Source organism: Rhinichthys klamathensis, unplaced genomic scaffold (assembly GCF_029890125.1).
Source record: "Rhinichthys klamathensis goyatoka isolate OS25496 unplaced genomic scaffold, OSU_Roscu_1.1 h1tg000561l_1, whole genome shotgun sequence".
Classification (NCBI taxonomy): Eukaryota; Metazoa; Chordata; class Actinopteri; order Cypriniformes; family Leuciscidae; genus Rhinichthys; species Rhinichthys klamathensis.
This window is the reverse complement of record NW_026607027.1, coordinates 142298-154344: the sequence shown is the minus strand read 5'-3', so window position 1 is coordinate 154344 and position 12047 is coordinate 142298. Positions and strand designations below refer to the sequence as shown.

Sequence of the window (12047 nt, the reverse complement as noted above, 5' to 3'; positions counted from 1 at the left end):
CAATAAAGTGACTCCCTCTGGAAGAAAGATAGAGACAAAACGTTTCAAAAGTAAAATAAATCATCTTTTTATCTTTTAAATGTCAGTATATAGCTCCAAAAAATTTGATGAAGCGAAAGGAATATATATATATATATATATATATATATTATATATACAGTATCTCACGAAAGTGAGTACACCCCTCACATTGCTTTAGAGGTTGCAGAAGCGGAAGGTCAGCTTGTCAGTGCTCAGACCATACGCCGCACACTGCTACAAGTCGGTTTGCATGGCCATCGTCCCAGAAGGAAGCCTCTTCTGAAGCTGGCTCACAAGAGAGCCTGCAAACAGTTTGCTGAAAGCAACCTGTCCAAGATTATGAATTACTGGAACCATGACCTGTGGTCTGTCTGATGATACTAAGATAAACTTGTTTGGCTCAGATGGTGTTCAGCATGTGTGGCGATGCCCTGGTCAGGAGTACCAAGAAAATTGTGTCTTGCCAACAGTCAAGCATGGTGGTGGTAGCATTATGGTATTGGGCTGCATGAGTGCTGCTGGTACTGGGGAGCTGCGCTTCATTGAGGGAAACATGGATTCCAACATGTACTGCGACATTCTGAAGCAGAACACGATGCCCTCCCTTCAGAAACTGGGCCGAACAGCATGATAACGACCCCAAACACACCGCCAAGATGACAACTGCCTTGCTGAGGAAGCTGAAGGTGATGGAGTAGCCAAGTATGTCTCCAGACCTGAACCCTATTGAGCACCTGTGGGGCATCCTCAAGCGGAAGGTGGAGAAGCACCATGTGTCTAACATTCATTATGGAGGAGTGGAAGAGGATCCCACCAACAACCTGTGCAGCTCTGGTGAACTCCATGCCCAGGAGGATTAAGGCAATGCTAGATAACAATGGTGCTCATACAAAATATTGACACTTTGAACACAGTTTTGACATGTTCACTTTGCAAAAGGGTGTACTCACTTTTTTTGCCAGCTATTTTGACAATAATGGCTGTATGATGAGTTATTTTCAGAGGACAGTAAATATATACTGCTATACAAGCAGCACAATGACTACACTAAAATATATTTAAGTGTCATTTCTATAGTATTGTCCTTTGAGAAGATATACTATATATATATAGGGCTTTTATTTCATTTCAGATAAAGACTTTTCATCTGAACATCAGTATTTATTTCATCTGAACAATTTTGAATTTTAAAATGTTTGTCGTTGGATAATAGTGATCTATGAATTTATTTTTAAGTTGGATATTAAATGTATTTTTTTTGTCCATTTACAAATAGGGGATTTGTGGACACATTAAATAATTTAAATTTGTACAATGATAATTACTTTTCTTAAATTCTGGAGTGAAAAAAAGTTAACACCTTATCGTAACATGCACCCCTCAGAATTGAGGTATAAAGGCTGGTGTTTTTATTATTTACTTGAATCATTGTAGCTATTTATGGAGTTGTTTTTTAATTGTTCGATCAATTAGAGAAACATTTCAAGCATCTTCAAAATATCAATCGTATCATTGCAACCAATTGGCCAGTCATTCAATCTGAATTCATAATATTGCTATGACATCCTTCAAATAAGAAAAGATCATATAAAGTGTTCAGATGGATCTCTATGACTGGGATTCTGACCATTTTCATTTGTCTGTCATTATTCAATTATATTTATTTAAATGTATTGTATTGTATATATTGTATATATTCAATATTGTCTATGTTAAAGTATTTACATAGACAAATAGATTCATATTTTACATAAATTACCCCATTTAAATAAACCATGAAAAAGACAGATGTAATAAGCCTACAAATTCTGCAACTGGGACAAGTTTACCCCTAAATTAGATATTTATTTATCTTAATAATATACTAATGACGCATCATCATCATCCTGTTCCAATTTTTGATGCATGTATAATGATGTATAGACAAGAAATCATGTCAAGGATTAAATTATGTATTTGCATTGAGGTTTATTTGAAAATACAGGCCAGTATTATTTAGGAAAAGGATCTTATTATATGTCACTGTGGTGTGAGAGTTTCTGATTATTAATTACTATTTTTAGGGTTGTAAAAATAATATTTAGTCCACCCATCATCCAGAGTGTTAGGAATGTATTCTCATTCCCAAGCCAAATATCCCAACGTCCGGCTATGAGGGTCATGTTTGCCCTGGCATGATCCTCACCCTCTCACTCAGTTTTTCTCTCATTCTCTCCCTCATGTTCTCCTCAGTGACCTTTAATCTAGACTTCTATTTTGTGTCAAGGCCTGTTCTCTCCATTCCCAGTGTGCTGCTGCATTATATCTCTGCTGCTCAGGAGCCCATTCCACAGTAAAAGCTGTAAAAGACTGCCGACAATGAAGATGACGTTGTGCAGCTCAGAAGAACAGTGTTTGGAGAGAAGCTTACCCAATCAGAGGCAAACACGTCTCATATATCCACATAAACATCCAAATGACAGAGAACACACATGCACTTCCTATTAACCTAGTCGCAGCGCTGAAACACATGCTGCAGACAAAGCGAGCCCTGTGATTTCAGTATATTTATTGGATTTGGCTTGTCTGTCATCATACATTTCGAGCACGTTCTGCCAAGATGTGTTACTTAGTTCAACTCATATTTCATGTTTTCATCCAGGAAATCAAGATGAATGAATCTGCTGTTGACAGTGTCCCAGTTTTGGTGTATAAAGTTAACAAGGTATTGTGGTTTGGATTTGTTGCTGTTGTTTGGTATTTAATGTTACATTACTTTCTATATTTATTATGCACTAAATGTACAATTTCAAATGAACATTCTTTTTCACTCACTCGTTAAGACTCCCAACTCGTACAGAATGGACACTTGGACATGACCACTTGGTGTCAATTTGTAACGCACAGGGTACCTTTAGCATTTTTTTTTTTGACGTGCAGGGTACTCCATTGCTTTCAGTAGAAATTATTTTTATAAACATTTTTTCTTTCATAAATATTTTGGAGCACCTATAACCCCACCGCTACCCTAAACCTAACCATTTCTCAACAATATAAAACACGTAACATGCAAATAAGAGTACAGTCATAGGTATAAAACTGACCAAAAAACAGTATTGCAAACAACTCGGATTGCATTCCAAGTCTTCTGAAGCCACACAATCTCTTCATGTGAAGAACAGAGTGGAAGTTAAGGAACTCATGCTGTGTTCCATTTACTTTGGAAGAAGGATGTCCGAGCTGGGAATGACATCACACTCGAGTTGACCACGTTCCAGTACATAGGTTGAAATTCTAAGATGTACACATCCAAGCAAACTTTTTTTGTGCTTGCCCTATTTGAATTCAAAGCGGTAATTTGCAAGGATTATGCCTAAGTATCATGTCCACAAATATAGTTGGGATAGTACTATTTATTTAGGTTATTGAGACAGACAAACAGAAGTGCTAATAAACAATATACTGTTTCACTACGGTTGATGCGCTGAGCAGCCATATTGGATTCCCATTCACAACTCCTACTTGAGGGGGCATTCCTACTGGGAACTAGAAATTTCCAACTTCCAAAGATAAATGGAACACACTATGAATCGCTGAAAATGATCCTGCTCTGTGAACGAATACACAATGCAGTCATATCTCATTCAAAAGATATACCCGAACTTTAGCATGACACAATTGGTCAAGAGTGTCAGGTTCCTGCCCTGGCAGTCTTGTCCGTCTTGTCACGGTTTAATGTTTCATTGTTTGTTTTGTGCCTGAGCACATGGCTCTGTCTTTGTTTATGTTGGCCATGCGCCTCCTCATTTCCAGTTACCACGCCCCCTTGTCTAGTCCACGTCTAGTCCTCGTTTCACTAATTGTGCTCACCTGATCCTCATGTGATCTGGTCCCTTTATATTGTGCCTATTTCCCTCATGTCTTTGCTGGTTCGTTTTGTGTCCTGTGGTGTGTTTCTGTTCGCTTGCCTGTGTCTGCATTTATCTCTGCTCTTGTTCCAGTAAAGTGTTTGATTAGTTCTAGTGTATCCTTGTTGCTATTTTGTTTTGTTTTTATCTTTTGAATTTGAGTTAAATTTTAGGTGTGCACAGGATCTGAAGGTACATTCATGCCATGTTGGAATTACTGTAATTTTGAGATTCTGACTTATAAAAAGCATTTATGTCCATGTAGAACTTGTGATTACAACTTGTAAAACTCTGAATTTTCTAAGCGCTCTGACTTGTACCACCTCACTGCTGCAAAGTCATTTTGCTGTTAATAGTGTTGCCATAGAACTGCATTATTCTGAGTTTGAAGAATCGAACAGCTCCGAGTAGAATGTTGACATTTCGTAATTCTGACATAGCATGAACGGCATGAGCTTTATGATGGAAGGAGACGTTGATCGCTTTTGGCTCTATTCCTCACACAAATCAATCGTTTGGCCTCAGAACACATGGGATATTTGTACTCTTTGAAAAAATTGTGACTGTAGTTGTATCTGCCAGTTATATCATGTGTTTTATATTATAGGATATACAAATGGGTTATACCCCAATATATAATTCCATCATGATGTTAAAATTCCAATGCCCCATCATGTCTGTATTGAAAAGGTTTCAAAATGTTTCTCATTGAAAACAATGGTGACCTGCATGTCATAAATTTGTCATAAAAACCCTGTGACATCAAGAAGTCCTGACCAAGAGTCCATATGTGATGTGAGTGGGAAAAAGATCATAAAAGCTCCTAAAAGTATAGTTTATACGACTCTTTTGAAGCCGTATAATGGCATCATAGGCTAATTGGAAAAATGAGCTTATACCTACATTTTTGCAAAACTCCAAAAACATACCTACTGCATACATACAATCCCTGCAGTTTCCAGCTGAAATGACTATTAGTGGCAGTAAGACACCAACAACTTTTATTGCTTTTTTGATTATTATTACAGGGGCATATTATATATCTAATTCAATCATAAAACTGTAGATGGTGTAGGCTGATAGATCCTTTACATGCAATCTGCCAGCAATCACATTATATACACGACACAAGCTGATTGGCCACTGCTGATTCTGCGGCCAATGAGATTGCTTAATCAACATTTAAAATAGTCTGGTTCAGTGGAAATAATGGGTGCTATATTCATGGTTAGAGGAAACAGAGAAAGGGACTGTGGTGTTCCCTTTTTCCTAAAAAGGTAGGGAAACTCGATCCGACTGTCCGTGGGCAGTGCTAGAGGACAAATGCAGAAGTACGAACTATAGTTTGAACAAAAGCCATGGAGCTGCCAAAAGACGTCATCTGGTGGACTTTAGATGAAAATTAAACCGGGAGATCTGAGTGTAGGTAACATGTGGTAAGAGGACACGTCATTTACATATACTACATTGCAACAAAGCTGGTTGAAATTAGACAAATATGACCTTTAAGGTTTGGAGAGATACGTAAATGACAGAATTTTATTTTGGGCCAACTATTCATGTCATATTGCTCCTGCAAACCTATAACTTTTGATTCATTAATTTAGGATGAGCCTAAAATGATCTGTATGGCTAATTAAAACTCCTTTATTGGGTAAATGTAAATGGTCCTGTGTTTTCTTGCAACGCAAAGTATGCAGAAAATAACAGGATAATGTGTGCCTATTTAGAACATTTTTGTCTTTCATCAGAAATAAACCATAAATCATACGCCATAATGTAAATATATTTCAACTCTTATGTTCGTCACCATGAAAAAAGAGAAAAAGAGAGCGAACAAATGACGCAAACCATCCGTTCCGTTATCTTTGCACATAGGGCCTATTTTAGAAAAGATAAAGTTAAAATTTTGCTATCACTAATTTGATAACTTTAGTCTCAGGCAATGCTTTAAAATACATCAGCTAATGAGGTCCATATATTGAGTACAATGAACAGGACATTGACCTGCTGACATATTTTTTTAGTCCTATTTTTAGTCTCTGAACTCTTTCAAAAAGTAAGATATTCTTAAATGCAGTTATTTTGAGTCATTTCAGTCTTATTTGATTAGACCTCCAGGCATTGAGGCAAAATATTTACTAATAAACTGTGGAGTTTCAGTGTGGATATAGTACAGTAGTTTTAAATCATGATATGGTGCAGAAGAAAAATCATGTAAGCATAAACAAAAAAAAATATTTTTATTGTACTGCCAAGTAGGCTACATAACCTTTGGTATAAAAGAACTTCCTCTTCAACATGGGGGAAATGCCCTGACTTGAGCACAAAATGAAAGTACACTACATAGAAACATCAATTCACTTTTATCAAAAGAAACATTTACACATCATATACAAACATCTAAATTAGAGTTTTGAAGGTCTGTTTCTATCCCTCAAGTTCTCAAGTGGATGAAATAAATGACTGTGATTTTGAAGTATGGGAGAATAAAACAGATTGATGAGCTAATTAAAGTTAGTCCGTGGTGAAGTTAGTTCAAACTGAGTCATTTTGACCCATAGTCTACAACTGATTGTAATTAGTCCTTCGTGTAATTTATTTTTAAATTAGCCCTGTTATAATGTGATATATTTACTGTATATTCTGCAGCCATAGTCAAAACTAGACTCTAATTCTGCATCTTAATATCACCTTAAAGACAACATGAAACGGAATGAGTAATGCATTCCTTCAGTAAATGTCTATATTGTGGAAAACATATAGCTGAATGTCCTTCAGGGTTTGATCATGAAAAGTAGATAAATACAATTAGTTAATATTATTTTTCACAGGCTTGCAGCAGAAAAAAAAGTGGTTACAGAGGTAAAGAAAGTAAAAAGACATTTTAATGAAAACAACCAGTTTTTCCTTGAGAATAACATGCATGATGAATCTTGCACAATAAGACCAGGGACATTTATTCAGAAAGCAAACAGTCCATTTTGATTTCATGTTGTGTTTAAGGGGAGTGTAGTGTAAATGTCTTTGGTCTGGATCCAGATGTCCTAAGCTGAGAAGCTGGAGGTCTTGTAGGGTAGCAGGTTGTGGAGGGGAGCGAAGGGAGGAGGGTTGGGCTGTACACGGGATGTATCTGATGATCCTCCTGGAGATGCACTAGATCCTGCTGCTGCAGGGACTGCTGGAGAAGCATAAAGTGATGCCCTCTGGAAGAAATATGGAGAAAATACATTTCTTCAAGGTGAAACTAATCGTCTTTTCAGCTTTTATTATTCAGTTTACAGCTCCAAAAGATTGGATGAAGTGAAATGTGCAGAGAACAGTTTGTATCAGCTATGTATTTCAGTGAGCCCAGAATAGAAACATTGGGTTAAATGGTTCATTATCTAATTTAAATTTCATTATCAGTACTGAATAAAAAAATATATTGACAATAAGTCCAGATTCTGGAATTTCAGGGAAAAATAAGATGTTGTCTAGGTGGGCTGCTCATTCACATTTAAAAAGAAAGTTTCCAATAGTTTCCCAATGTGAACAGTTCTTAAAACAACCATTTTTTTCTTAGTTTGAAGAAGAATTTAATCATCTAAAGTACCTTTTCCCCCATTATAAATAGCCTTTTGTGCAGTGGAGAGATTTCAATGTTAAAGGGGTCATATTAGGGTCTTTATTGTGTAATGTTGCTGACAAAGCACAAAGTCACTCCAAAGTGAGTTATTCTCTACATCGGTGTCACTGTTTCTGAACTCCCTGAAACACCGCCATTGTAGTCTTGAGTTTTCTTCCGGGAACAAACACATCACAGTATTCCTCATTTAAATAATTCCCGTCCAAGGCATACACAAAAAAAGTTGTGTTAGTAGTGTGTTGAAACTCGAGGTTATGGTAACATTTCCATAACAAGCTCGAAGCGGTTGACCAATCACAACAAACTTGAACAACGAACAAAGCTGACCAATCAGGGCACATTGCACTTTTCTGAAAGAGGTGCTTCATAGATTAGAGACCGGAACTAAACAGAGCGTTACTGACAGACTTGGAAGAGAGGTGCTGCATACGTGTAAAATATGTGAAAAATAATGTGGTTTTTGAACATTCAAGCATGAAAACCTATTCTAGTAGACACCAAATACAAAATCAAGACTTTGTAAGAGGCATGATATTGCCTCTTTAAAGGTGCTTCAGTGAACCATACAGTAGATGCCAATAAAGAACCTTTATTTATAAGAGTGTTGTATAATGTTCATATGGCTTGTTCATGATGAACAATCATGTCGTAATGGCACAAACATGGATCCCGCGGTCCAATGGCTGTTTGTTTATCTATACTGATTTCCTCAGTGACCATTTTCTGTTTTAACTTAGTAAGCCATATTATACTATTTTCTTAAAGCTGCAGTCCGCTGTTTTTCCTCTTTGTCGCCATCTCTGTTCGAAATCTGCAATTGCAGTCATTCGCGGAATTATCAACTTTATGTGAGTTGTACTTCGACACCGCCGCACAGCGCGGATGAACAATGTTTGAGGAGAGTGTGAGGCTGTCAATCACCGCGCCGGTGTGGATACTGGCATTCAGAATCACAGATTATTCTTTTTGGAAGTATGACCAACATAAGAATTTTCACCGGAAAATGTCATCTGAACAAGTAAGTAACATCCACTTTTGTTCTGGTTCTGACATTGCAGTAAATCACGATGATTAAATCTAAAAATCGCCTATCATATCACGCAAAACCGTGCAAATTATACTTTGTTCTCAAATTGTTAATGTTGACAACGTCAGCATTGCGTGACTACATGTAACGTCCTTCCGATATCATCCTTGTTTTCGCATGGGTCCGGTTGAAGTCTCTTCTTTTCTGTAGCCACTCCGAAGTCCGAATGAAGTCTTTTCCATTTTACAGCGGGTGAATCTCTAGTTGTCACTGGTGATTGCCGTTTGAACCTTTCGGGATCCGCTATCAAATGAATAAGTTTAATTATATCAAGTGCTGTGAGAAAAGGCTATAAATCTTCACCGCCGACATCCTCACACGCAATATAGCCTACTACCCGAGATTCCTTCATGTGTACAGATGTGACGTAATGACGCAAAGACATGCTCGAATTTCCCGCAGTAATCCACCAGTACCACTGGAGTGAAAAACATTATTACAAGCTTACCGTTTTGAATCGAGCTACGGCAAGCAGATAGTTTTGAACACTGGCTGGTTATGTATTTTCTCAAATATATATTTTGAATCATTTTTAACCCCCAAAAAAGCTACGGACTGCAGCTTTAACTTATTTGTTGTGTTCATGATGAACATACCTAATATATTATGCTTAGCAATGTGTGTTTAAGTTGGCCAGAGGAACTTTTTGCGGTGATGCTTCCAAGAGCAACTCCAGATCACTCAACAGGGGTGAGGGTGCTGGGAGATCCATGATCTGGGATTGGTTGGACTTCTGGCTGGCGTTCTCAGCAGGGCAGGGGTGTGATCAGGACAAGCCCAAGGATCAGTGTACTTAGGCACAGTTTTATAAGGGAATGCTGTGGGATTTTGGACTGGGATCAATCTGTGAGTATGCATCGCATCACCAGGGGATTTGATAGGGACTCTCACACTAATTTCACGGTGCACAAAAAGTCTGCAGATTGAACTCCGCAACTGAATCATACCATAAAAGACCATGAGCGGAATCTGTGTGTGTGTGAGTGTGATGAACTGACCGGGTAGAGCTGGTGTCCTGTGTGTGTGGGGTCCATTAGCAGGGGTGCAGTGGGGGATGAACAGTTGGCCCCATCAAAGGAGAATAGAGATGAACCTCTCCACTGGGACACATCAAGACCGACCACCCCACTCCTCTGGCGAAAAGAAAAAAAAAGTGTAAGCATCATATCTGGTTGCCGTATGCAATTTCAATAGAATATTTATCCAAACAGTTTCTTAATTGGCCCAGAAAGTATAGTTTACTTCTGCATTCCAATCCAAGAATTATGGAAAGGGCCCATTGTTTATTCGTATATTTATGTTGAGCAGGGAGATTATGTGTATAGGAGCCAATAAAATCATGTTTTAATTTGATTTAAATGCATGAACACAATCTGTTTTGATCCTGCACTGCAAAACATTATTTTCCTACTCAGTATTTTTGTCTTGGTTTCCTTTAAAACTATCTTAACATTCCTGAGAAGAAAAATTACTTAAGATTTTGAAACTGATCAACATTAAGCGAGTTTAGGTTTAAGACAACAAAAGTGGGGTCAGAAAAATAAACTTAATTTTAAGGGAAAATAAGTTTATTTTGCTTACCTCATTGGCAGATATTTGTTTCTTGTTTTAAGCATAAAGTCAAGTTTGATACAAAACAACACTTACTGTGTAAATACTGAGGAAGAAAATATTTTTTTACAGTTTTTGATTGAAGTGATTATGCAGGTCTTAAGTTTTGAAACGTCTTAAAAAAGTATTTAAAAGTAATAAAGTTATTAAAAGTATTAAATTGAAGAGAAGACACACATCAGCATGAAAATAGCCCATTATATGCAGTATTTTAAGCTTTCATAAATCCTCATTGTGACTTTTTATGCATGTAAGCCATAGTCATGGCCAGAATTATTGACACCCTTGGTAAATATGATCAAAGTGGCTGTAAAAATAAATCTGCATTGTTTATCCTTTTGATCTTTCATTACATTTTTATTTTGCAAAAATCTAACTTTTCATTGAAGTAAAATAATTGAAAGTGGGGAGAAAATCACATTATGAAATGGTTTTCTCCAAAACATGTTGGTGTCACGGTGGGTAGTGGAGATTGGAAAAGAGGACTCAGGTGCGGAGTGAATTGAAGAGTATTTAATAAGACAAAAACATAAAATGAACAAACCAACAAAAGAAAACCAAGGTCTCAGTAACTAAATCCAAAACAGACACGGCAAGGCAGGAATGGGCACAGAACTCAACATGACGAACACGCGTAACAAATACAACGAACGAGCACAGGACAGCAAACACAGGAAGACTAAATAGGGAGGCAAACAATGAGGGTAACGAGGCTGACAGGTGGAGCAAATAAACCAATAATCAGATAACAAGGGGGAGGGATCAAACAATGACAAGAGCACATGGCTCAAAATAACAAAACACCCATGTGCATCACAAGACAGGACAGACATGTGACAGTTGGCCACAATTATTGGCACCAATATTTTATGAGTACAATATCTCTGAAGTATATTCCCATTCATATTTACAGTTTTAACACACCATAACCAGGAACTTGAAATTGTCTAGCCATGACTTGTTGTTTCACAGGAGTATAAATATTAGGCCAAATTCCCTTAATCATCCATCCCAATGAGTAAAACCAAAAAATATAGTTCTGATTTCCATTTCCATTCCATTTCCACCATCAGGGCAAAAATTAAGAAGTTCCAATCAACTAAAGATGTAACAAATCTGCCTGGAAGAGGACATGTGTCTACTGTCTATAATATCATCCTAATGCACGGTGAGGAGTACAGTTTGAGTGGCCAAAGACTCTCCAAGGATCACAGCTGGAGAACTTCAGGGGATTAGTTGAGTCTTGGGGCCAGAAAGCCTAAAAAAATTCAAACAGCCCCTACATCAGCACAAGTTTTTTTGGGAGGGTTTCAAGAAAAATCCTCCTCACTCATCTAAAAACAACTCCAGCATACACAGTTGTCAGACATATAAAAAATCATTTTTGCCAGCAAACACACTAGATTGGTTTGGTGCAAACAGGGATAAAAAAAAAGAAGAACCTCATGCCCACGGTTAAATATACTGCTGGATCTTTAATGTTGTGGGCCTATTTTTCTGCCGGAGGTCCTGGACTTCTTGTTCTGATACATGGCATCATGGATTCTACCGTGCCAGCAGCCAAATCACCCTGTAGCTCAAGACTGGTTGCTCACTGAAGCTAATTAGGGTTGACCCTGGTCAGTACCTAAATGGGAGACCTCCTGGGAAAACTAGGTTGCTGCTGAAAGAGGTGTTAGTGAGGCCAGCAGGGGGCGCTCACCCTGTGGTCTGTGTGGGTCCTAACGCCTCAGTATAGTGATGGGGACACTATACTGTCAAAAAGAACCGTCGTTTCGGATGAGACGTTAAACCGAGGTCCTGACTCTTTGTG

The 12047-nt window shown here is 37.7% G+C and overlaps 1 protein-coding gene across 1 annotated transcript in view; it reads right to left on the bottom strand.

The window, feature by feature from the left end:
• Positions 1–6251: 6251 nt before the first annotated feature.
• The window catches only part of LOC130073787 (transmembrane protein 255B), a 53594-nt gene continuing 47798 nt past the window's right edge, over positions 6252–12047 (bottom strand). Inside the window, exons 8-9 of the mRNA XM_056239405.1 lie at positions 9622–9756; positions 6252–7114 (exon numbers count right to left, since the gene is read on the bottom strand). Coding sequence (XP_056095380.1) covers positions 6956–7114; positions 9622–9756 — 294 coding nt within the window. The 3' untranslated portion in view covers positions 6252–6955. The remainder of the gene's footprint in view (positions 7115–9621; positions 9757–12047) is intronic.